Below are 27643 nucleotides of genomic sequence, written 5' to 3' on the forward strand. Positions count from 1 at the left end.
CCTCAAAGTGCACGGTTCGAAATACACTTACGTCTCCCTACACCTGAGATGGATCTTCCTTTCTTGCCGCGTTTTGGGTTTCCCTAAGCCCCTGGTAAAGGCGCTCAGCCCCTATCCTTGGAGGACCGTGTGAACCCTCTCCCCCCCTGGTCCAACCCCGAGCAGCGCCAGGCCGAGCCAAGGCCGCAGCTGTCCCGTCCGCGCAGCCACTGGAGGGCAGAGCGCGGAGGGGGCGGTGGCAAGCGAGAGGCGGGCACTGCCGGGGCCGCATCCCCGGTGTGCGAGCATGTCGCGCCGGGAGGAGGGTTTCCTCGGCCGGGCCGGGGGAGGTTCAGACTGAAGTTACGGCAGAGGAGAGGAAGAGGCTGCGCTGCCGGAAGCAGCGGAGCGGCGGCGGCTCGGGGAGCCCGCGGTGCCTTGCGGGCAGTATGTAGCTGGGTGACAGCGACTGGAACGTGCCCTCTCCGTCGCCAGCGGCCGCCGGCGCGGTGAGCGCCGTGGGAGTCGGTGCAGCGGCTCGAGAGTCTCTCTAGGGAGGCAGAGGGGGCGGCAGCCGCGCCTCGCCTCTCCTGAACTTTTCCGTCTGCCCACAGCACTGTGTCCCGGCGCAGCCCTCCCTGAGCCGTTCGCTTTTTCGTCGCTGACCGGAGGGCTGCGGCCGCCGCCGCTGCTGTTGCTGCCATGGGGCTGCCCACGCTGGAGTTCAGCGATTCCTACTTGGACAGCCCGGATTTCAGGGAGCGCTTGAAGTGTCATGAGATCGAGTTGGAAAGGACGAACAAGTTCATTAAGGAGCTGATTAAGGATGGCAGCCTCCTCATCGGGGCCTTGCGGAGTGAGTCGGGTACCGGAGTCGGGGCGCGGGGAAGCCGGGAGCGGCGGGCAGCAGCAGGGGCTTCTTTTGTTTGAATGGGTGCCGGGAGCGGGCTCCCCTGCCGGCAGCCGCCGAAAAGAGCCTCGTAAACTTTATCCCCTGCTCCCTTTCGGCCGCTTTGCCTTACTTCGCCTCTTTCGGGGCTGGGTGGGTTTTCCCGGGGAGCGGGGGCGACGCGCCCTGGCCCTAGCCCACGGGCCCGACTGCATCCGCCCCAGCGAAGAGCGAGCAGCACGGCGGCTGTTGCTGCGGCGAGCGGGCTGGGCGATGTTATCCCGCCTGGGGATGGGGCAGGAGGTGCAGACAGGGGATGTACAACAGTCGAGCTGTGGCCTTGTTGCTGAAGCCGCAGCGTAAATCGCCGTGCGGACCAGGTGTAGTGCTGTAGGGGCGTCTCTTTCTAGGACGTTGGTAGATAGTTAGGTATCTTTAGATAATGGGAATGTCCCCGCCCCCTCGTTTTCATGTAGGAGATAGACTTCTTTGTGTTTTGAAAGATATTGGAGGGAGAAACGGGTGAACGGTATTGTGCTTTTAAAGCTCCATGAGTTGACCACTGACAGCTTACCGGGGTGTGAAAACGGCCCTCGCTTTGAAGAGAATAAAGTGAAAACTATAGTAGCATCACTCGGCTTGCTCTCCTCTTCTGTAACTCCTTGTCGCCTACTTCTTGTCTTTAAGTCACTTTGGATCTCTTTTACCTGTTGCCCAGAGCTTTCCTTCAGGTAAAATAATGAAGTAATTTGCAGCAATTGCTACAATTTGAGATGTTCAACGAAAATAATCACTTCAATCCTTAAAAATATCTGGCACGTGGACAGGGTATGTTAATCTTTGTAGGTAGAAGTATTGCTCTTCATGTAGATAGGAAACGGGTGTTACTGTGAGTGCCTTAGCTTCTAAGAAGCCTAGCCAAATAGTTTGTCTCTTTACCTGGGATAGGAGGTCAAATTGTGAAGATTTTTATTTAGCCTGTAGTAGAATGGAATGTTGATTGTACTTGTTCATGCCATGCTGTAAATAAACTATATGCAGTCGATAGATTTACGTAGAGCAGCTACCGTCCTTTTGAGGCTTTTTTTTTCATATGGGTGCATGTATTTTGGGACACACCTCAGTAAGCACATCAGTTGATAGCTGGATATGTATCTAGCACCTTACGTACATTAAATTCAGTAAATTCCTATATCCGTGTCCGCAGAATGCGAGATGATAGAATACATAGAAAATTTGTGTGTATAAACAAGTTTTGGTTTTATTTATACTTTAGGTCTTTCTCTTGCTAAAAAGCTTTCTCTGTGAAACAGGAAGCTTGAGTTGTTTTAAACAGTAAAAACATAAGTTAAATAAAATTTACTTTTAGAAAGTTGGACCCATGAGATGGTGTGCACAAATTATAATGACAGATTAGGATACAACAGGGGTACCGTTTTTGACCTGGAGTAGCACTGGAAGTTGACTACTTCTTGTTCCAGATCAAGTATGAACAAATATAACTTTCTTCTTAAGCTGCCAAAGACATACTGCTGCAGAAGGAGTATAATTCCAGATAAGTTATTTAGACCTTGCATCTGAAGTGAATAATTCCATTATTATTGTGAAGAATACTTGCGAGTTGTCTCTAGATTTAGAGTCTGTATCTACATGTTTGACTGTTCTCTCCCTCTTCAAGAAGATGCAATATTTCTGTGTCAAGTAATGGCTACTTAACTTAGAGATTCTCCTGGCTTTTAAAACTTCTAGGTTAAGATGTTATTGTGTCAAACTCAATGCTTATTGTATTCTATGTGCAACTTCAAAGTCCTGTGTGCCACAGTGTCTATTAGCCGTAGTCAAATAGGGTCTGGTCCGGTGTATTAAGAAGTGTTTTCTTCATTTGTTCATTTCAAATCCCTTAGTTTTGTGTCAGGCCTTCCACAAAATACTGCCTTTAGTTCCTGTTTTAGGACAACTGAGGAAATGTCTTGATGTTTCTCAACAAATAGAAATCCTGACTTTATACTGTGCTGACTCTAGTGTAGATGCTTCAAGAATAGTGTACTTCGTACAGCAAGTAGCACTTGTATGTGTCCTGGAATAGTGAACTCATTAAAGCACACTAGATGCTCAGCTTTAAAATCAGTGAAGTGTTAAATGCTTACACAAGGCTTTTTTGTAAATTAAAAAAAATATATAGTGTTTAAAAATTGAATTGAGCAGTGGAGTAAGTAGTTGGTTTCAGTAACAAACTCTTATGATCAATATTTAGTAACCTACAAGTCCTGTTGAACAACAGACATTAGTTACTATGTTTTATCTCTTTAAGTGACCTAGGAGTTTTTTTTCATTTTCATTGAATTTTGGAGAATCAGTTCTATTGAGGGGAAAAAAGTAAACTGTGCTGTTGAGCTTCAGTGGAAATGAGTTTTGAAACATGTCCTTCCTGTTTAGAGAAGAGACAAACTAAGTTGGTTAGGAAATACTCTGATCTATTGAAGTTGTCTAAATGTAAGATACTTTATGGAACTACGTTATGTACATGGTTTTTCAGGTGCAGTTAAACTTTGGTATTACAAAAGTTACAAAACAGGAATTTGTGCACATCCTGGCATCTAAGAAGCTACTGTAAAAACACAGTGGTTGTAAATACCTGGCAAAAGATTCCATGTAAATTTGAGATAGACCAAATATACTTAATGTAGTGTGCAAAAAATTTACATTTTAAATGAAGCATTCCCAAGCTAAGATCAGACTTTATTTTGCAGCGGGTTTGCTACATTCATTACAGAGAGTTCTGCTTTCCAAAGTAGTATGCAGAACTGTAATGGTGTGTTCCATGAAGCAGCAGCTGACTGTCGTGAATGCAGTGAGAGATGAAAATTCTGGGACTGATAAAGGATCCTGTCTATCCTCAGCAGCCTTTCCCTGTTTTTTCTTCAGTTTACTTATCTTTCTAAATATGTAAAACTCTGGGAGTACCCCAGAAGAGCACAGATTGTGTAGTCTAGTTCAGTTAGGTATTAGCATCATGTTTATATGACCATTGTGCCTGCCTCACCCCTATCCTGCAATTGCTGTTTCCAATGAGAGACTACATTTTCTTATTTTCAAATCAGCTGAAGTACTAACTACATTGCTATCTTATGAAAGGCTGAATTCATGTGTATAATAGTTGTTCTTATTAAAAATTGTCTTTCAACAGAGAATTAATTGTTTGTAGAATCATAGAATCAACCAGGTTGGAAGAGACCTCCAAGCTCATCCAGTCCAACCTAGCACCCAGCCCTATCCAGTCAACTAGGCCATGGCACTAAGTGCCTCATCCAGTCTTTTCCTGAAGACCTCCAGGGACGGTGCCTCCACCACCTCCCTGGGCAGCCCATTCCAATGAAAAATCACTCTTTCTTTGAAGAACTTCCTCCTAACATCCAGCCTATACTTTCCCCGGTACAATTTGAGACTGTGTTCCCGTGTTCTAGACACAGTTATGCAGGAGTATATAGAATAGTTTTTGTCAATGCACCTGAAGGAAGCTTTCTTTATTATTAACCTATGAATGAAATAAACCCTCCTCACTTTTTAGAAAAAAAATAACTCCTGCTAGAACTGGTCTTCTTGATTATGAAGTAACTGTTCATTTCATAACTTCTTGAGACAATTTAATAGGTCTTTCAGATGCTTGTTTAAAGTACATATTCTTAAGTACTTCATGTAGTGACATTCAGCTTTAGCTGGACTCCTGATACAAAACTGAAATTTATCCTTCTCTCTGATTCCAGCTTGTTTTCACTTAAAAAAGCAAGTTTATTTTTCCTGTTCTTTTTGCCAGTCACGTATGTTGTAATTTTTTTTATAGCCACCTAGTGAAAAAGCAGCCTTGTCTAGGACATTGTTATATACATTATGTAGGAAATTTCATTATGGAAATACTTGTATGCTTTTAATTTCTATAATAGGCCTACTGATCTGTGAAAGTTATTGAGTATTGTATGGACCAATCCAAAAGATAACAGCATGTGTTTTGCCCAGGTGATGTCATGGCTTACTTCTGTGTAGAGGCCTTCAGTTTTCCCCTTTGAGGCCACTTCTCTCTATCCAAGTCCTATTTTAGCAACAAGTTCACACATTCAAAGATGAGCACTACATAAGTGTTCGGTTAAATGGTTAAAGATTGGTGGATTTTCAGCTGTTTTCCTTTTGAAGTGTTTTAATATGATGCAAACAATAATGCAGAGCTGTGGAGTAGAGTAATACAAGTAAGATTTAACAGCTACATTTAAGAATTCATAATTTGATAACAATTGTTAGTAGTTTCAGTTTGCAACTCAGTATGTGGAGAAACAAGGCAGAAATACTGTCTTTTGCAGTCACTATATTACCAGAATTGCAGAAATTCCATGTAGAAAATACTTTTTGGAAACTGTTTTGACATACATTTTTCAAGGATGATTTTATTCTCTCATAAACCTAATGGTAAACATATAGTGATGAATCTCTCTATATGTAGGGAAATTTTGTGCGTTATCTGGGTGGAAAAACGTAAGGACAGAAGAATTCCAGCATAGCAGCCTATGAAGTAGTTATTTCTCTTGGGATTTTTTGTTCCATGTAAAAAAACTTCCTTTGTATCTTTACACAGAGATGTATTTTCCCAGATATCTTGAACTCACATTATCCTGAGATTACATCTTTACAATGTCTTTTCCAGATTCTAACTGGAACGAGACTGAGTTTACTGAATACTAATCACCAAAGTTTGATGGCAGTCATTCTCTTTTATTAATTTAGATTCTAAATAAAACAACTGATTCTTTGCATTCCCTCTCTGATACTATGATGGTGAATTTGCAATTCTAGTGACAATTTCAGAAATAACTTGTATTGCCTTAGGAAATCGATTTGGTTTAGTAGCTTTTAGTCACATAATCCAAAAAAAAGTGTAACTTGCCTTAATGGTAGTGGTGAGTGAGAAGTGAAGCATTACACCAGCTTACATTTCTTAGTTTCTAGATATGTGATTCTCTTACCAATTGGAAAAATAACCAAAAATTCCCATTAGAAAGAAGTTGAAACTCAGTAATTGGCATTCATGTTTTGAAGTAGTCTGCTCCCTCACTGTTCTGTTACTTTTGATAGACATTTGTACTATTCTGTTCAGCTTCTACTGATGTCATAGTTGTCTGTGGATTATGGATGTAACCTTCAAAGACAATTCCAGTCTTTCATGCAAAGATACTAAGAATAAGCTGGTACTTGGCCAGAGAAGAAGCTTAATTGCTTCCTTTAGTGTTTAAAGTAGCTGCACTCAGTATCATATTACCTTTAGCCAAATACATGTCTAGGGAAAACAAATGCTAGTATGTAGTGAACTGTTGGAATGTAGTACTTTCTGTCCATCACGTGATGTTTCATTTTGTAATAAAAATCCCTGCAAGTGGATTCTTACACTGTCAGTAATGGAGGCTCTGCTACTGGAGTCCTTGAATGGCTCAACGCAGGTGTTCTTGTGCCTTAACATTGCAACAGGTATTTTGTAGAGGATTTTTATAATTAGTTTATGCCAGGTTACCAAAGGATCAGATTTGAGTTTCAGATGCCATGAGAAATTATTTCTCTGCTTTAAGAAAGTATTGTGCCATTTTTTTAATTAGTATTTTCAGACTTCCAAACTGATTTCTGAAAAGGTCAAATTTAATCTCTTAATGGTCCAGTTGGCTTGTTGTCTACTACATACTTCCTTTGCTACGAGTAAGATTAATTCTCTTAATAAGAGACCAGCTGCTTCATGAATATAATTTTTACTACAATGGAAAATTTGATGCTGTGGTCACTGAACTTGTACAGGTCTCTTGGGTTTTTATGGGCTGAAGTGCTACAGCAATTTGTAGCTTCCTGTAATAGTAAATAACTTAATATTCATCATTCATGAAAAACATAGAGGACAATACAGACCTGCCTTCTACTGAATGATATGTAAAGGAGTGCTATGTCTGCCTTTCTCTTGCTTCCTAGAGTCTCAAAAATGTGATTATGAATAATTTTGGATTATAGGAGAATTTAATAGTATGGATTTCCTTTGTTAAATCCAGTCCCCTTCTAGTGTTACATCATGTAATCCCTACTTGTCAAATTCCATTTTAAAGACAGTTTTTATCCTTTCTATTTCTGCTGGAAGGTTGCTCTACACCTTGTTACTATGAGGGTTGAGTAACTTATTAAAAATAAATTTAATCTGGAAACTCAAGCTTGTTTATGCTCATTTCACTTTCACTCGATATTTTTGTGCCATTGTTTACATGTATTTGCTTGGAGAATAGTTACATCCTTTTGCTAGACTGAACAAACTGTTCCTGTCTTCTCTTAGGATCATCTTTCAGGATCCTCTTTTATTTTGTGGCCATTTTGGCAGCTCTTTTTTGAGCCTTCAAGCTTTTAAGTGCTGGCAAGATCAGAAATAAAGTTCTGAGGAACAAGTACAGTATAATAATGTTTACAGTTTTGATCTTTGCTCATCATATGCTGTGAGAACATCAATCTTTAAACAAAATCGGTGTTTATGGTCTTCTTTTGACTGTAGTTCTACAGATTCCTCAAGTGTATGATAAAGGTAGAAAAGCTGTGAATTTCTAAGGAGTAGTAATTAAGTAAATATTAAACTGAAGAAAAATAGCTTGACCTTCTTCCGTATTAATATTATATTGAAGTATTCTAACCTCCCATTGACACTCTGTGAAGTGCAAATATCTTTCATTAGAAAGGTAATATATTTCACAGCATATTATGTACTCTGGCCTATGTAACAGTATAGTTTTTCAGATAATTTGGAAGTTATCGACGTAGATCACTTCCCTGTCCTGAATTACGCAAACTTCTGTTTCACAGGACACCAAAAGGTTAAACAACATGTTGTTGTTGTGGTAGTGTTTTGCTTAGTGTAATTGAGGCATGGGAAAATAGTATGGAAATTCTGTGTCTTCAGGTGTCCTGTGTTTTTAGCTTAACATTCAAAGCAGGATGCAAAGTGTTGCAATGCCTAGGTCATAGAGTTGGTTCTACAACTGATGTTACTTGAGACTTTGCAGATTGATGTGAGGTTTGCAGATCAGATGTGCACTGTAGTGTCTGTTTGCAAAGGTACTCTTGTTCTTTGAGAGATACTACACACATGAAAGTAAGTATTGCCAAGAGTTTTATTTTTCTTCTGTAGAGGACCTTCAAATCAAATAAACATAATGAAAAATAAATGAGGTAATAATAATAGGAATTGGTTTGTGATTTTGCCAAGCAAGGTTAGAGCAGATGATTCTTGAGGTCTTTTTCAACCCGGTATTGTGTGATTCTCTTGTTTGATCCTCTAGAATCACAAGGACAAATAGGTCTCTTAGTTTAACTATTCTTTGCCTTTTGTGTTTTAGGAAACTCTTTGTCTGCCTTTAGTTACCTGTATGTGAGGACACTTAAACATATTTTTCTCTCCTTCTCGCTTCCTCTCCTGTTTTTTTGTTTTTCCTTTTCCTTCTTTTCTCCTCCTTTTCATAGATGAGAGTCCAGTGTTCTGTGTCAGTAGTCTCATGATGTATGGCAGTAGCCAAGGTGTTCCAAAATCAGGGTGGAAACATCACAACAGATTGGTCTCGGCATCAGTCTTTGAGTAATAATTGAACAATGATATTCCACTTTCTGGGTGTTTACAGCAAGGTCTTTTGCTGGTTGATTCTTGTCTATGTAGCTTCTGTATAAGTTCTCATCCTCTTCACTGTAATTACTTCACTGCCATTGTAGCTTGGTATCATGTGCTTTGCTGGTGACTAGTTGATTAGATCTATTGTGGGTTTGTGGTTTAGTGTTTTTAAAAAATAAGCAAATCTTTTGCCTAGTGTAAGAGAGAAATCCACTGATCTAATGTAGGTTACTTTGGATAAATTTATGTTGGTTTTTCACATGATTTTCTGTTGATTTCCAAGCTTTTAATTGTTCTTCACTTTAAACTGCTCTAAATAATTGCAGGATTTTAAGTTCTACCTAATGGAGCATATATATTTGTTTAATTATCTTTTCTGTATATAGGCATATATTTGCTATGTTATGAGAACAGACTGCTCGATTCAATCAATTTAAAACTTTTAGGTACAGAGTTGTGTTTTCATTTGAGTTCAGTTGAATTGTATCTGTACTAAGCCCTATTGGAGTTTATAGAGTGCTTTCTTTTTCTTATTTGTGTAGTAACATGATAACTTTGCACTTTTAATGTACTCATATGAATTTCTCCTGCTGTTTTCACACTGGTAGTATTATTGAAAATTGAAGTTGAACATTAATTTTAATTCATATCATACTTTGAGCTGTGTCTGTTTCTGTGTCATATTTACAGCACATTGTCTGCCTTTGCTCTGTGTTCCCTTTTGTCTTTTACAGATTAAAAAAGTGCTTTCTCCATGAATTCTGCTTTGATTTGTCTTTGACTGCTCAAACTGATAGTGTTCTAAGTATTAACGTGTTTGCGAAAATAATCCTGAACCAAGTTGAAACTTCTCAGTATCTGGTGAGAGTACACAGCCTTTACCTGCAGCACTACACTGGTAACTTTCTGCTGTTAGATTTCCAATAGTTTATTACACTATACCTTGTTATCTGAACTTCTTAAAATATATTATTATGCAAATAGAATTGAATACTGATTCCACCTTCATCACCTTCCACCGTCTGCTTGCATCTCTATATAATTTCTTCAGTTACAATTATTTCACTATTTTATACAGTTGTTCTTGCAACTAACATGCAAGTCCAAGGTAACTCGATGTGGTACTGTCCTGAATTTGCTGAGAGAGAATCACTGGCCAGTCAGGGGCTGCAGGCCATTAGCAGTTTGAACTCAGCCAGTAGAGCTGACTGGAGTTGGCTCATAGGTGGTGTGTATTCCATACCAGAAGTGTCATACTCAGTACAAAGGAGGAAGTTTCCTGAGAAAGGGGAACCTCCTGCTACACCCTCTTGCTGGAGTCTTCTCCTTGGGCTTGCTGCTTTGACTTCTCACACTTCTCCCGCTCTTGAGGACTGCTTTCCTGTGTTTGCAGCCCAGAATGCCACTTGCATCCGAGGCTGCATCAAAAGAAGCATGGCCAGCAGATTGAGAGGTGATTCTGCCTCTTTGCTTTGCTCTCTTAAGAACTCTCCTGGAGTACTGTGTCCAAGTCTGGTGCCCTCAACACAGGAAGGACATGGACCTGATGGAGTAGGTCCAGAGGAGGGCCATGAAAATGATCAAGGGGCCTGCAAGGACAGGCTGAGGGAGCTGGGGTTGTTCATCTTGGAGAAGATTCCAGAGAGACCTAATAGCAGCCTTCCAGTATCTGAATGGAGCCTACAAGAAGGCTGGAAAGGAACTGTTTACAGAGGGCTGTAGTGATAGGACAAAGAGCAATGGTTTTAAATTAGAGAAGAGCAGATTACGTTTGACTTTAAGAGGAAGTTCTTTACCATGAAGGCAGTGGAATACTGGAACAGGTTGCCTGGGGATGCCATTGAGGCTTCCCCACAGTCTTCTCCACAGGCTGTAGGGGAACCTCTACTTCAGTGCCTATAGCACCTCCTCTTCTGCTTCTCTGACATTTGTGTCTACAGGGCTCTATTTCCTGTTTTCTCACTCTTCTCTCACAGCTGCTGCACACTGAGTCTGCCATCAGTAGATTTGCAGATGACACCAAGTTGGGAAGGAGATTTGACTTCCTGGAGGGCAGGCAGATGCTGCAGAGGGACCTGTCTAGGCTGGATCAATGGTATGAGATTCAACAGGACCAAGTGCAGAGTCCTACACTTTGGTCACAATAACCCCATGCATTACTGCAGACTAAGGTATGAGTGGCTGGAGAGCAGCCAGGCAGAAAGGGACTCAGGGATGCCGGTAGATAGTAGCTGAGCATGAGCCAGCAGTGTGCCCAGGTGGCACAGAAGGCCAATGGCATCTTGGCCTGTGTCAGGAGTAGTGTGGCCAGCAGGACTAGGGATGTAATTCTGCCCCTGTACTCAGCGCTGGTGAAGCCTCACCTCGAGCACTGTGTGCAGTGCTGGGCCTCTCACTTCAAGAAGGATATTAAGATGCTGGAGTGGGCCCGAGGAGAGCAACAAGACTGGTGAGGGGGCTGGAGGGAAAGTTTTATGAGGAACGGCTGAGGGAGTTGGGTTGTTCAATCTGGAGGAGACTTAGAGAGGACCTTATCACTCTCTACAACTCCCTAAAAGGAAGTTGTAGTCAGGCAAGTGTCAAGGTCTTCTCCTAGGCAACTAGTGATAGGACAAGAGCACGTGGTCTGAAGCTGCACTAGGGGAGGTTTAGGTTGGATATGAGGAAGCACTTGCTCATGGAAAGGGTGGTTAGACACTGGAATGGAATACCCTGGGAGGAGGTGGAAGCACCATTCCTGGGTGTCTTTAAGAAAAGATTGGGTGTCGTGTGTGGTGGCATGTTTTAGCTGATGTCATGGTGTTAGGTCATAGGCTGGACTTGATCTCAGCAGTCTTTTCCAGCCTCAAAGATTCTGTGACTCTGTGAAATTCTTGGTAAAAAAAATCAATGCATAGGGTAGAGTTTCATAGTAAATACATTTTCTTTTAGTCAAGTAAGGTTTTTGCTTGCTACTTCAAAGTGAAAAAGATGGGAGTTTCTTCTCAAGAGGTGACCAAATACCAGCATAAATGTGTGGATCAGTTCTTAACAGTGAAGTTGTATTTAAATGAAGAACAGGCAGATTTACAATGCTATAGTGCTGTTCGGAAGCCTTTCTAGATTACAGGTGCAATTAAAGCCTTAGGAGCATTGCAGCCTTGCCATTCAGAAAGTTTACATTTCACTTTAAGCCCATTCCTTGTATCTTTTCATGCTTCTCTGTCCTATCTTATTTGCCTTTAACCTTTTATTTACAAATGGAGCAGGAGAGGGAGAGTGCAAGAACTTTTTTTTTTTTTTTTAATTTATTTCACTTGTGCTAGTTCTATAAGATGTTATTTTAAATCCATTAATATTGTAAAGTGTGGTCATTTCTTCTCTAAGGCTAAAATGACTTGCACTGCAGGAAGCACACAGGTGGCACTGCTGCTGGAAAAAAAAGGTTGCTTCAGGCCTGAGATTATCTATTAAAAAGATTGTTTCCTTGATTCATAATGTCTAGCACTACTGCTAAAACAAGCTGTATACCATTACTTGAAGAAAAAAAATATGGAAAAACCCTTCCTTGTACCTCTTGTGAATTGCTAGTTAGCCTACATACCCAGAGAAGCAAGTGAGCCATAGAGCTTACCTTCTCAGAAACATGGAGATAAGGAGAACTTGGCAAGGTACAATTCCCTTGTTCAGGGGAAAGCAGGAATTGTGAAAACGCTTGTGAGAGGCTGCTACAGCTAAAACCAGCATGTCCATGTGAAAATGCATACCTTTCATTTATAAAGTATTGACAAATGTTTTGTTTTCTATTATAAGTTGTACTAACTTGCATGCTTCTGTTTCGGCACGTAGACAGTGAAAAATGGCTCTTTAGTAAAAATCACAGTTAGCTTGTAATAGAGATTTTATTTTTCTCTGTGTACCCGGAGATGGTTTTGTGAATCTTGCCTGACACTGTGTTACTCACATGAAAGGCTTATTAGTAGCTGTCAGCCTTTTTCTTCAGGAGTTGTGGATTTGCATTCTGCTGTATCTCATGGTTTGGACCTAAGGAAAAGAATTGCTGCCCTCCACTGGGTACCCATCTGGGCAAATGGGTCGTGGTTTAAGCCACAGCAAAGTTATGTGGGGTTAAATCATCTTTATTAATTCCTGATCAACCATGTACACATACTTTCACTTTTCTCCTAGTTCCAGCATGTTATTGTCCAAGCCTTCTGGTAGAGCTAGGGAAAAGTAGTGCAATTTTGTGAGCATCCTGAAAGCCTGAAGAGATGTTTTTTAACCTGTAAAGCTCCATCTAGGAATTACTAACTGTACAGATTGGATGTTAGGATGTATTACCTTAATTTCATTTATTTGTTGATCTAATTCAGTACAACTGAAGTATCAAGGAAATAAATGAACTTCCGTTCCATTTCCAGTCTATCTGCACAACTTCAGTTTTTTGTTATTGAATGTTCATGGAACTTTGAAATCTGAGAAGAATGCACCCTTAAGATATTTTATAGTTTAGTAGTTTAATATTTGTCATGTTTTAAGATTTTTTTAAGTGGGGATGCAGGTGATTCCCTCTGGTGCTCTTGCTACTTCAGTGTCATCATTCTGTGATTTGAAATGGAAATGTTATGCTGTTAGCCATTTTGTGGGTGGTGTGTGGTTATCTTGGGGTTTGGATTTGTTTGTGTTTGTTTGTTCCCATTCTTACTTTTGGACACTAGACTGGATAAATTATTTTAGTGTTTATACACACATGTGTAAATATGTGTTGAAATGAAAGCAAACAGTTGAAGATGGTAATATTACCTTTATTTCCATCTAAGTAAATATGTTCTATTTCAAGTTGCTGAGCTGCAGCAATGTAAAGATAGCAAAACTAACATTGTGGAATGATCCTTAGCATTAGGAAAGGGAGCTTTTGAGATCTGCTTTGTTAGCCTGATGAGATGTAGAGTGTCTGAACTACTACAAACATCTTACAATTCTCCTAGTTCTTTGTCATTTACTGTCATGAATGGTTTGATCAGAAAATAGATACACTGATTTAAAAACAGAAGTGTATCTCCAAGGAAATTCTTGTAGGCATAAATATAAGGCTTGGCGATAGATTTAAACGTAGTTTTGGCACAAATAGTCAGCAATGGTTGCCCTTTTGCTGTGTGAGTGTGGAGCTGCTTCATCTTCATGTTGTTTGGGAACCTAAGGTCAAATGAGAAATCCAAAATATTTTATGAAGAGGAGTGTAGGCACAGCAGTACATTTCCTGTTTACATAGTCAGATCTTTGTATGCTGAGAGATTTCCTGGTACACTCACACAGGCTTTTTGAGTTTGCACTTGAAGCCGTAACTTTTGTGCTTAGCTCATTGAAGGTGCTATCATTGACACCCCAGCCAGTATGAAACTCCTTTTCAGTGGAAAAGGTACAGAGTTGATGTTAATCTAAAGCTTAACGCTAGATTGGAGGACTGAAGATGAAGATGTTGAAATGAAGATGAAAATGTTGAGGTCGTGTTTAAGTCATTTGTTTAGCATTTCTTTGGCCAGGTTTTATTGGGAAGTTAAAAACTGCAATTGGTCTAACAGATACTTTTTCCCCATTCCCCCACCCCCCCCCCCCCCACTCCATAGTCTGAGACAAGTTGGTCTCTGGTCTTAAGTACATGTAACCCATAGATTCACAGAATCCACATTCTTTGGTTCCATACACACTGGAGAACTTGTGATTTTTGTATTCTTGTACAGTATTGATTGCCATGCATAATGCTACTTTTTTTCTGCTTAGTACCTTCTCTACAAAATTGAAATACACAAGTTAAAAATGTGATTATTCTTACTTTATGTTGTCATGGCACAGAAATTATATAATTCTTTGTTTTGTCAATACAATTATTTTACTCCTGTTTCTTCATGCAACCTATGCTAAATCTCTCTGGGAGTGGTAATCATCTTAAATTTACAAAAATAACATTACAAATCACATCTTTATTCCACTGGCTTAGTGACAGTTACCAAATCATTTGTCAGTGAAACATGCATTATGCTAACTGTCACAGTGTCTGTTGTCATTGGCACTCCAGAGCCTTTGATTTGTCTTCTGCGAGAAGCTGCATTTCTCAATACTGCATGAGACTGTAGGACAGTTTTACAGTAGAAGCTCACATTCTTGTCTACTTAATGTCACTTGTCTTGAGGAGTTGTAAGGAAGCCCTTTCTAGTGCGATGCTGGATTAAGCATCAATCTTGTAGTATTTTCTTGAATGTTTACTGTACCCAAAGGAATTTCATGATACTTCAACAATCACTTCTCTTGTCCCTTTGTAAATTAAAATGGCATTTAAACAATGATCTATTCTTACAAATGGAATAAAATGGAAGACAGCAGTATTACTTTTACAGGTGAGCACTGATGGGTGGATTGAGGGGGTGATGCTTTAGTGGTGTGATGTTGATTGTTTTCGTTCGGATTGTTGGTTGGGTACTTTAAACATATGAAGTGATTAAAGTATCTTTTTCCTTTTGCATTTTCCCCTTCTGTAGAGTATGCCAAAGGGGCTGAGTGCAGGGAATAGGGACAGAGACTATTAAGTTCTGTAACAGTGAGAATTTCTGCGTATCAGATCTCACAGTATCACAGTATCATCAGGGCTGGAAGAGACCTCACAGATCATCAAGCCCAACCCTTTACCACAGAGCCCAAGGCTAGACCATGGCACCAAGTGCCACGTCCAACCTTGCTTTGAACTGCCTCAGGGACGGCGACTCCACCACCTCCCCAGGCAGCCCATTCCAGTGTCCAATGACTCTCTCAGTGAAGAACTTTCTCCTCACCTCCAGCCTAAATTTCTCCTGGCGCAGCCTAAGGCTGTGTCCTCTTGTTCTGGTGCTGGCCACTTGAGAGAGAAGAGAGCAACCTCCCCCTGGCCACAACCACCCCTCAGGTAGTTGTAGACAGCAATAAGGTCACCCCTGAGCCTCCTCTTCTCCAGGCTAAACAATCCCAGCTCCCTCAGCCTCTCCTTGTAGGGCTGTGCTCGAGGCCTCTCACCAGCCTCGTCGCCCTTCTCTGGACACACTCAAGCATCTCAGTGTCCTTCCCAAACTGGGGGGCCCAGAACTGAACACAGTACTCAAGGTGTGGTCTAACCAGTGCAGAGTACAGGGGCAGAATGACCTCCCTGCTCCTGCTGACCACACCATTCCTGATGCAGGCCAGGATGCCACTGGCAGATATAAAAATTAGACCAAATGAACGTCAAGTTCTTGCTTTTTTCTTCTCTTAGTTGTCTTACAGTGAAATAAAACCTATAGTTTGGGAGATTTATCTACCTTAACTTTGGTCTTTGTACAGATAGTAATTTTGTTTTCCTTGTCTTTTACTTCGTTATATGTGTATATTGAGTAATCTAAGTGGCAATTAAGTATTAAAGGGAATTTCATTTCCATCTTAGTTTCTATATATGGCTTCAGTTCTAAAACAAGAAGCATTGTTATCTATACATATGTTAGTTTGCTTTTTTAAAAATGTGAATACTTCTGAAAAAGGCACCTTTGAGTGTGTCTGCACCTCTGTGAGCCAGGAGGATGGATATATGGTGGTTTTACTATTTGAGACATCCAGAGGCTCTGGAATTTAGTTCCTCCAAAAGCTAGTTTCTGCTTCTAAAATAATGTCAAGTATATGGAAAATTGGGTTGTATGGCCTTTTGTGTGTGTGTGTGTGTGTGTGTGTGTGTGTGTGTTGGCTTTTGTTTGAGGTTTTTGGGTTGGTTGGTTTTTGTGGTCTTTTTGTTTTGGTTTTAGTTTGTTGGGGTTTTTTTGTATTTAAAAAAACAAACAAAAACTCTGATGGTGATAAGACACAACAGCTTTTCCACTTCTGTACAACCTGATGGAACAAAATAATACAGTCAGTAATCAAGTATTATTATTACTGAATTACTAGTTTCAGACATCGTTGGGCCACTTTAGAAGTGTGTCAGCATCTTTCCAGTCTCATCAGAGCCCTGCACTGTGCCTTCAGATCTACACAACAAAACCAATCCGTTGATGACCTGTGTAAAAGTACTTAGTTTCTAAAACAAAGGAGTATCTCAAGTTGCAGTAGCTAGTTTCCTCAGGTGTCCTCAAATAACCCCTTTTCCGAAGTGGCTTAAACCTGGGTTTGAATGTGGTTGTTGCCGTTAGGCTCTGTGGCAGCAAATAAGGAGTTTAATTTAAGCGTACACTGTAGGGCAAAAGTTCTTCCTCTGTTGTATTTGTGCTACATGGTTATTTTCTCTGATGATGGCAGGGTTTGTTCTATGAGAAATACTAACTGTTGCCTATATGCTTTGTCTGACCTATTTATTTATTTTTTCAAAGACCTTTCTTATTTTTTTCTCTCTTCTTTCCAGGTTTTCCTCCCTAGCTACTTTGACTGTCATTTATCAGCCTTCTTTGTGCTTTCTAAATAGTAGCTGTGCCTCTTCTGAGATGGATTGCAAGAAACTTTGTGGAATATTCCAAGTGTGAATGCACCAATAATGATATTTTCTGCTTTGTGCTTTTTTTCTCTAATAAGGCTTTATGTTTTAGACTGTGGTTGATAAAGTTGACATTGTGAAAGAACGGTTTACAGTGATTCCAAGATCTTTCCAGAGTATTAAAGTTAATGTAAATCCTGTCACTATGTGGATGTGTGCTAGTGCTTGCTAAATTTCATTTTGGTCTTCTTAGCTCCCTGACATTTAGCTTTGTGACATCCTTATGCTCCTTTCTAGAAATGACAAAATTAAAGTTGGTTATAAAATCTATATCAGCAGCAAAATAGATTAGAAAACGTGAACACTATTTTTCCTATCTGATGTCCAGATTTTTTGATGACTCATATATAAGAAGGCTCCTTTGAGATCCAGAAAGGAATTACTGGATAGAAAAGTGAAATTTCAGTAGTGTTAATGCAGAAAATCTATTAAAGATTTATTCCATTATAAGAAGCTGCAACAAAATTAATTATTCTTTGCTGTGTTTGTGCACTGGCAGTTGTGAAACCAGTTAGGTAGGTCAACCCTGTGAAATTCTGGATAATTGAATACTTTCCTGCTTAAAGCCTACGTCCTCTTGTGTTTCTTTTGAGATGAATACTCTCCCTACTGGAATATGCACTTTGCTGAATTTGGTACTTAGCAGAGCTAAAGATTCAGTCGTCTTCTGCTACTCTCCCTACAGCTCTACTACTGTCCTGCCTTGACCATGAGATCACAGAATGTTAGGGGCTGGAAAGGACCTTGAAAGATCATCTAGTCCAGCCCCCCTGCCAGAGCAGGACCACCCATAGCGGATCACACTGGATCCAGGCAGGTTTTGAATATCCACAACCCCCTGGGCAGCTTGTTCCACTGTTCTGTCACCCTCACAGTGAAGAATTTTTTCCTCATGTTTACGTGGAACTTCCTATGCCTCAGCTTCCACCCATTTGCCCCTTGTCTTGTCATTGGGCATGAAAAGATTTGTTTAGATTGTAAAGTATTACTAGGATTATGTAGGTTGCTAATGAAATTTTCAGAAGTATGGAAGAATAAGAACTAAAAACTCTTGAATTCTCATGGGAATTTAATTTTCAGGAATATATATCTGTATGTCTTCATTCAAAAGCTGTTGTGCAATCATCCCTGCCTTCTTTCCTTTTTTTTTGTTTGATGTGTTTGTTGGTTTTGGTTTGTTTGTCTCTGACATGGACATAGAGAAGATAATCAGTCTTTGTTGATGTCTCAGTCATTTGATTGGTTCTGATATTGTGGAGTTGAGTTTTTGATTTTTGTCATTGAATAGAAACACTTGCTGACAATACCAATTCCAATGTATGAAATATTTTAGAAGTAGTTGTGTGGAATCTCTATGGAGCTGTTGTCAGCCATCTCTTATGCTGAATGTAGAGCTCTAGGCAGCAGCTTTTCTCATGTCATTACGAATTGGTCAAAATCCTTTATTGAAATAACCCTCAAAACTAGTTTCAAGGCCACTGACTTTCAGACTCTCTTTCTTCTCCAGTACACCCTTTGTAGAATAATGACTTATAGACAAGATGCATCTTTCTTCTTCTGTCTTCTACTCTCCATGTGAAAAAGTGATGTAGAAGGGAGTCAAGAGGAAAGGAAAATCTTTTGGGCATCTAAACTAACCAGAAAAAAATCACCTGGGTTTAGTATTCAGGATTCCAGAGAAAGGGGAACATTATCGCTGGTAATGGAGGTTCCCCAAACTCTGACGGTTAAGGAAATACTACTCAGGATAGTGCAGTGTGCACTCTTTGTAAATACCTATATTTCACATCTGCTGGCCACAAAAGGTTAGGCTTTTATTTTCCTCTCTTCCCAGTTCAGAATTCATTCTCAGGTCTTGTTTGCTGTCTCAAGATACAGTCTAAGGGAAAAGTTATCTAAGTTATGCCTTGTGAAGAAAAATCTGATTTAGTAATTGCTTTTTTTCTTTTGTGGGTGTGTGTTGTTTTGGTTTCTTTTGGGGGGAGGTGGGTTGGTTTTGGTTTTGTCAGACTTTCTCCATAGTCTTGGAGAAGATGATGAATGATACTAGTAAAATACTTCCCAATAATGGGCTTCAAACATACCACTAAGAATTCTTTTGAAGATGCCAGTCTTTTGTACTATTAGAGACTTAAAAGCTCTGCTCACACGTTCGTCTTTAGAAATCAAAACTTTCATAGCAGAAGAAGTGAACCTGGAACACTGAGAAAACAGTGTGTGGCTGGAAAGCAGCCAGGAAGAAAGGGACCTGGGGGTACTGATAGATAGTAGGCTGAAGATGAGGCAGCAGTGTGCCCAGGTGGCCAAGAGAGCCAATGGCATCCTGGCCTGCATCAGGAACAGTGTGGCCAGTAGGAGAAGGGAGGTTATTCTGCCCCTGTGCTCAACACTGTTCAGGCCACACCTTGAGCACTGTGTCCACTTCTGGGCTCCTCAATTCAAGAGAGATGTTGAGGTGCTGGGAAGGTGTCCAGAGAAGGGCAACAAAGCTGGTGAGGGGCCTGGAACACAAACCCTATGAGGAGAGGCCGAGGGAGTTGGGGTTGTTTAGTCTGGAGAAGAGGAGATTCAGAGGTGACCTCATTGCTGTCTACAACTACCTGAAGGGACATTGTAGCCAGGTGGGGGGTGGCCTCTTCTCCCAGGCAACCAGCAACAGAACAAGGGGACACAGCCTCAGGTTGTGCCGGGGAAAGTATAGGCTGGATGCTAGGAGGAAGTTGTTGCCAGAGAGAGTGATTGGCATTGGAATGGGCTGCCCAGGGAGGTGGTGGAGTTGCCATCCCTGGAGGTGTTCAAGAAAAGCCTGTCTGAGGCACCTAGTGCCATGGTCTAGTTGATTGGCTAGGGCTGGGGGATAGGTTGGACTGGATGATCTTGGAGGTCTCTTCCAACCTGGTTGATTCTATGATTCTACAAGTAATAGAAAAAAATATCGAAGTTTAATTTCAGGCAAAATTACATTATAAATTGTTCTGTCACTTGCTTGTGTAGATTCCTGCATTTTTTAATTAAATAATCAAATGCTCTTTTCTAAAGGCTTAGGTAATAAATAAAATTTCTGTCACTTCTAAATGAAAACTGTGTGCTGTGTCTTGGGTCCCTCTGAGATTGTTTCAGCAATCATCTTTTACATGCTGTTTGCAGTTAATGCTAGGTCTGTCATTGTTTACCTATACAGTTCCTAGTGAAAGAAAAAAAGATCTTGTTTTTTCTCAAGACTGTTGTCTGTTGCTAGGTCTATCATTGTTTACCTATACAGTTCCTAGTGAAAGAAAAAAAGATCTTGTTTTTTCTCAAGACTGTTGTCTGTTAGCATAGCTTTCAGCATTTAATTATGAAGTAACTTTGTCAGTGGTAAGATTTATCAGAAAGAATTCTACCAGACTGTGCTGTGGCCATGCAAATGATAACAGTAGGGACATTTTCAGCTAACTGTATTGCTTTACACTATTGCAATAAATGCACTTGATTCTTCTTGTAGCAAGAATTTGCACATGCTCTTGAAAGTTTTAAGATCTTTAGCCTGTTTTAAGCCAAAGTTTTCTCAAGCCCTTTTGCTTTGCCTATCTGCAGGAAAGGAGCTGAAAAAGAGAATCTGGCAGTTGTTCACACCCAGAAATGTTTTGTTTTTTCATGGAATACTACAAACCCAACAATTTTAAAATCACTTTGTTAGGTATATTTTGGAAGCTATATACCAACTAGTAAAGTTAGCAGCTGCTAACACTAAGTAGCGCTTAGCCACTGGAAAATTCAGTTCAAGACAACTCCTTAAGATGAGAACTTTACTAAATTAAGGCAGAACTATTGAGGGTTATTATTGGATTTTTATTTTCTTTTAGAGAAGCTTCATTTTTTATGTTAGAAGTAGGAAAGAAGGGTGGGGGAGGAGGAAGGCACCCTGAGTGGCACCGCAAGTCCTAGTTTTTGTATGACCTAGTTGATGCTCTTTTTCTTAGTAACTGTGTAAGTGTCTTACTGACCTTCAAAGGCAATGGGAAAGCATTACTCAATGAGGCTATTTATGTCAAGCTTCATATTAGTTCTCTCATCCATATTATTTATGATTACTGTTCCCCTGCACTAATTTTGAACACAGTCTTTACCCAGTTTATAATTAATATTCCGTAATGATGTCTCTTTATTTTCTCTTCCAGTCATTATGAAAATGAAGAGTAGAATACACAAGATTAAGTTATATATTTACCTTAAGGATATGATATTAAACTCGGTAGCTTTTTGGCTGCTAAGTAATGACCAGCTTCATTGAGATAGCTGATTATTTCAGTATTTTGATTTCTTGTCTGTTCAGAGTTGATTCTAGCAGTATTGTTTACATCTGAAGGTGCTAGTAAAAGAATTTATCAAACTCATCTTTGTCACTAATTTGCTTGATAAGATGTGTTGTTATGTGTTGTATGTTTAGACAGCCAGAGAATCAGAGTCTTCAATAGGTGAGGTATTAGAACAGTCAGCAAGAGTCGTTGTAGTCTCTTGACAATCCATAGATTGCAGGTCCTTAATTCAGAAATAATTAACAAACCAGAATTGACTTAAGAAACTGTATATTGCCCTACACATTATACCTGAAGATAGCTATAAAACTATCTGCCTGTTTGGTACTGTAATTTTAAAGGAAGTAATTTTAAAAAATAGTGCTAAACAAGTTATGTTTTTCTCCTCTTGCAGCTGATATTTTAATGTGCTCTATTTGCTTATGCCAAGGAAGCCAACATGAATATTTGGAATTGTTATACTTGGCTACTCATGCCGTCTCTTGAGTATTTCAAGGATCACAGGCTGTTCATTGATTCATATTTATTTATGTGTTCATCTGAAGGTGAAACAGAATTACAATTAATACACATTGATCTCTGAAGGGACCATTGCAGTTAAGTGTTATGAAAAGAAAAAAATACTGTGTTAGCAATGTCCAAGATCCAGACTGCCATGTTTGTGCCCTGACCATTGGTTAGTATCGCTTATTGTAAACAACAAATGTCACTTAGGCTGTCAGAAACTTTTTTTTTTCCATAGAGAGAATTCCAGTTGTGTTTTTAAAATAATTGATTTCAGGACTATATTCAGTTATAGAATTTGTTTGCTTTTAATCTTCCTAAGATTTTCCTTGTTTCTCCAAAAAGTAACTTCGTCAAAATGTTCCCATTTGTTAATACAGGGAGTATAGTAAGCCAATATGTTAAGTGCAGCTGGGCTTTTGAAATGGAATCTACAACTTCTTTAAGCAGCTTTTCATTGAGAAAAGGCAGAGGAGGGTCTGCTGGAATGGAAAACCAGCCTGCTAACAGCCGTGAGCCATGCCAAGCTTGTCCTCCAAGTACAACATCTACAGCATGCTGGAGGGAAAATGATGTTATAGTGATGTCAGGGATGTTCTGCAATCAGTCTCTGGTTAAAAATATAGGCCTAGGGTTAAACACCAAATTTTGTTTCATGAATAACTAAATAGCAAATAACTGGGTCAAGCTTAGAGCTGTCTTTTTTTTTTTTTTCTTCATACTCCCAGTGAATTATTGACTTCCTATTGACTTTTCCACTGCATATGGAAACAAGATGGGTGGATATTTTCCAAAAGCATTGTTAGCTGCCTATTCCAGTGTAAATTTGTATCTTTTTAGAAAGGTTTTTTCCCCATTTCTCTTGGCAAAAACTTGTCTGGATTTTCTCAAGAACTTCCGCAAGCAAAACATCTCTCTTCTCTCTTTTCAGTATTCCCCTCGATTCAGTTGAGCTGCAAGGACTTCAGATTTAAGTCTTACTGGAATTAATCTTAGTTAGTAGTTATTTACATGATTTTGCAAAGGAGAAATAAAATTCTGCAACACCTGAAAACTAATGGAAACATTTTATATGCAAACCTTCTGTACTAAAGTTACTAAAATATAAACTGTTCAGATTAAGAAACATCAGTTTAATTGTTCTGTCATGGTATTGTTTGAGGGTCTGGAGTTTTTTTAAAGGTGCTTGAAATGAAGTTTTGTAAGTGAATGTTTATTAAACATGCATGTTTGTGTGTGTTATGTTCCTTTTTGTGGAGACTGGCTTGAAACAGCACTGATTACTGCAGTTGGAGTAACTTGGGATTCTGTAGGGGCTGCATTACATAGATCAAAACATGGTTGTGTTGAATTTTTTTTTCCTCCTTTTTTAATGAAATCAGGGGGTTCTTCTCTCCTTTTGATATAAAACGTTGTTGGTTTTTTTTTTTTTTTATTTCCTTGGAATACAAAAAAAAAAAATCAGCTTTTGTAAGGACAGGGAAGTGAGAGGAGCTGCATTCTTTCCAGGTCTGGTTAGCGTCTCCCAGTCTGAAGGAATGGCATCTGGAATAATGGGCATGAAGCAGCGAGCCACAAGGGTCTGCCTAATCACCACTTTGGTGTGTGTGGCCTTAGGCAGTCTTGCTTTCAGCATCTCTATCTGTCATACAGAGTAATGGTCTTGAATATGACATAGAAATATCCATTTTTACTGCCTTTCTAGGCTTGCAGGAAGGCTGAAATAATGTTGTGTTCATTATAGGAAGTGGGTGGTATTCAGTAAGCTATACTTGGAGGAGGTGAGAGCAAAACTGAACTTTGAGAGGGGGAAAAAAAAGTATTGAACAGTTGTCCACACAGTGACCTCCTCTTGTGCTAAGAGCTAAGCGGAAATTTTGAAGGAAGAGGGTGAAGATAGTACGTGTATGCAAGCACAGAGTGTAAATACAGTACAGCTGTACACAATCAGTCTTCAAGTAATTTGGGCTTGGTAGTCCAAATCAACTTTTATCAGCTATTTATTACTGCAGCTGTTTTTACTGTTAGAAGTTATGCTCAGCATACCTTACAGTGGCTCACACAGATCACTAAACGAGTCTTTGATAGCAGTATTACAGCTGTGTAATATGGCTAAATGCGTAGTGGTCCACATTCTCTGGCTTCGGAGGTGTTAGAGACTACACATCTTCCATCTGCCTATCGTTGCTCACCCCCTGGAGAACACCTCCCCTGGTTTAATCAGTAAGACAGAACATATTCATGATCCTTAATTTCTTAGCTACTCCTTCATTGTCTGTTGCAAAAATAAGCAATCCTAGATAAATGCTAAAGAAGGCTTAGCTGTGGTAGCATATCTCTGAGAGTGATGATCTCCTACTAGTAGATGGTGGTGATCAGCCATTGGTGTCTTGAGTCATTCAAGCTATTGCAAAACATACCCTTCAAAATGCTCCAAAGAGCATAAGGAAGGCTTTGCTAAGTGGGACCTGAGGCTTATCTAGTGTTAGGTCTTGTCTTTAGATGCCAGTGAGTATTTTGAGTTGCATTTCTTTTCTCACCACAGCTCTGAAGCCTAAGGTAGAATAAGAACAGGCAGAAAATACTGATGTTTCTGCTGCCTCCAGAAGTTCAAGGCTTTCATATCTCTCTGTGGATTTTTCTTCTGTGAATTGATTAGTTGTTTCTTGAACCCACACAAATTTTTACATCCATGGCATCTGGTGGCAAGAAGCTTCATGATTTAAGTACAAGTTTGAAGAAAAAGCATCTTCTTTCTTTGTTTTGAACTTAATTTCTTGCTATGTTAGATAGCAATAGTAAATAATTGATAATATTTACTTTGTTTCTTGACTGGACCCAAGTGTAGAGTAGTAAAACAACCTAACTATTATTTATCTATTTTAATGACAGTCTCATTCATGAGTGATAACAGTTAGTACAGAACTCATTACATATGCTGTAATATAAACACTGCTAGTACTAATGGATTGTAAGATTATTAATTAAAGGATATCAGTCTTCTAGGAAGATAACAAGTGGATATTGTCATATGTTCCTAAATATTTTCATGTCAGGAAAGCAGAGCAAAATTCCAGAGAACTATATGTTTTTAAAAATGAAGAAATACACCCCCACCAAAAAAAAACACAACAAACCCATTCTAAAACAACAGGAAAACTAGCCAGACAAACAAAAAGCCCAACAATAATAGCAAAAAACCAAATGAAACAAACTCTCAAACTCATCAAAGCAATAATTTAAATATGTGGAAGCCCAGTTGGGCCTTATTAAAAGTTATTTGACTCAAGAAAATCTGTGCAGACTTCAGCAGAGGATAAGTAATGTTCCTTATTTTCATCTGAGAAGTTAAGAGTCCAGTGAAATGAACATGAGGGATGTTTCACTTTCAAAAATAGGAAGAGGTTGTACATAAGATACAAAAGCTGTTTCATAACCATTAAGGAAAAACTCATACACAAATTGGAGTTCAGACTCCTTGGAAACACCTGATTCTTGAGCATTACAAATGGGATCTCACCTAGTGAAACAGATTTGTGGTTGTGCATTTCATTATGTAACAAAGCGTAGTTCTTTGGGCTGTTTCCATGCACACCCTCCCCCCCATCATTCTCCTTGCCCCATTATTAAAATACAGATATTTTGGCAGCAGATTTTGAAATCAGGATACTGCAAATGATTAAATCTAAACCCTAAAAAATGTATCTTCAGGGCTTTTAAGTGCTTTCATGGCTCTCATCTCTGCATTTTCTGAATTCCTTTCATATTTTAAAAGCAGAAGAGGCATATAAGTTCCTTTACTATATAAAACTGATGTTTGGTGTCTGTTCCCCCTGAAATAGTGAGAAGTAACTATGTTGTGAGTCAACTTTGTGGTAGACTGAGTGCAACAAATGCCTTTAGGCCAAATTGGTGATGATTTAGTGCCATTTAACTTCACTAGGCAAAATGCTAAGTGATTTAGGGGTCCCAATTTTGTTCTTTGTGTCTGGAAGTGCATATCTGACTAAACAAATGTTACACACATCTATTTGTCTGTGTGTATGTATTAGGGGATATAAAAACACAAGCCTGTTACATATACTACTGAAGTTCATGTGACTGTAATATTAGTTGTCTGATCAAAGAGATCTAATCAACTGTTGTATTCCTGAGCTCTAAGAGTCTGAAAGAATTTCGTGTAGAAAGTGTTTCATTTCCTTTAAAGCAAAGTGGTAGTATTTTTTCATTTTGTTTTTTTTTTTAAGAGATAAATATACACATTTACATTTTTTTTCCTCTCTCCTCCTCCTTCTGTTCTTACAAAATATTTCACTTTGTTGCCCAAGTGCAGAAAACTTTGCCAGGAAGAAGGGTGAGCAAAGCTTCTGTTTCCCATGACCCTCGACTCTAATGTTGTTCCAAAAGCTCACTACTTACAAATGCCTTGATAACTGCTTTCATTCCTTTCATCCCTCCCCCGTCATCCAACACATGCCAATGTGACCGATTCTTCTTTGAGCAGCTCTCTTTGCAAGACAGAGGAATCTACTTAATTTGAAAGTCACAGTATCACAGTCATCACATATAGAAGCATTTCAAGGTACACTGTAGTATTTTTTGGCAGCTAAAGGTCTACATAATAATTGCTACAATGATTTTTTTTTCCTAGAAGCAATTTTTTCTCTGTTCATACCAGAACTGACTAAGTCTATTTTTTTTTTTCCTCCAGGATATATATTTGGGTGGGGGTAGTAGTGAGAAAATTGCATTTTGTTATATGTACACAGAACTGGCAGAACCAACCATGCTCAAATAGTCAGAGCTGTGGCTCCTTATGAATGAGTTGCAGCATAGGCTTAAATTTTATTGTGAAATTACCTTATCAAATACTGCTTTTTGTTTTGCTGTAAATAGGACATGTATTTATAAGGTGTCTCTGGATGTATTGTTAAAGTAAGTGCAAACAGAAGACTGTGTTTTTAAATACTACTAAAAGGCCATCTGTTGCGGTGTACCCTATGTTGTACTGGAAGTCTGAGAATCCTCATGGGTTTTTTTTCTGGCAGCTCCTTGGTTGCCAAACAGGAAGTTACTCTCTGCTTTTTCAACCTCTGGCAGAATCTGATCCAAGTTTCTCTTCCATCTTTTTGCGGTGCTTTTCAGCCTGCTTAGTGTCTATGAGATGTATCAGGAGGAGTGAGAAGTGATGCAGCCAGCCTGATAATCTGTGTTTCAATAAAAGAGACTAGGGGAGGAAGATAGAGCTGTGGACCTAGCTCTCTGGAAAAAGGTGACACTGTTCTGGGAAACAAACGTTCATGGAGTGGAGGAAAAATGTGGAAAATAATGAAAGAATATTTAAAATTCCCAGAAAGAGCAAGAGAAAATATGTAGAGGGTCAAAGCAGACTGCCACAGGAGAAAGTTTAGGAACTTCAGGTGTACAATGGCTTGCACAAGTGTGTATGCTAGAAAACTAGGCAGAAGTTTAAGTGATGTAGAAGAAAATATAAACAAAAGTACACATGCACACACACACAAAACATGTGTGTAAGTTAATGTTTTCGCTTTTTCCAGTTCTTTAGTATCCCTACATACTCTTATTAAAGCTACTGCTCTGTGCCGTTCAATTAACTGTTGAAACAGACCTAAAATTAATTGTATTTGAAAAGGAAGAAAACCAGCATGAATGTAGTGTTTGATGTTGTCCAGTTATGAATGACTGTGTCCTTGAATTGGATACCCTCATGTATCACAGTGTCACAGTGTCACAGGTTGGAAGAGACCTCACAGATCATCAAGTCCAATCCTTTACCACAGAGCTCA

The 27643-nt window shown here is 39.4% G+C and overlaps 1 protein-coding gene across 1 annotated transcript in view; it reads left to right on the forward strand.

Annotated features, from left to right (window-relative positions):
- The first annotated feature begins 245 nt into the window (after positions 1 to 245).
- ARHGAP42 (Rho GTPase activating protein 42) overlaps positions 246 to 27643 on the forward strand; it is a 186740-nt gene continuing 159342 nt past the window's right edge. Inside the window, exon 1 of the mRNA XM_064170456.1 lies at positions 246 to 835. Within this exon, the coding sequence (XP_064026526.1) occupies positions 682 to 835 (154 nt within the window). The 5' untranslated portion in view covers positions 246 to 681. The remainder of the gene's footprint in view (positions 836 to 27643) is intronic.

The sequence above is a fragment of the Pogoniulus pusillus genome, chromosome 3 (assembly GCF_015220805.1).
Source record: "Pogoniulus pusillus isolate bPogPus1 chromosome 3, bPogPus1.pri, whole genome shotgun sequence".
In the NCBI taxonomy this organism is placed as follows: domain Eukaryota; kingdom Metazoa; phylum Chordata; class Aves; order Piciformes; family Lybiidae; genus Pogoniulus; species Pogoniulus pusillus.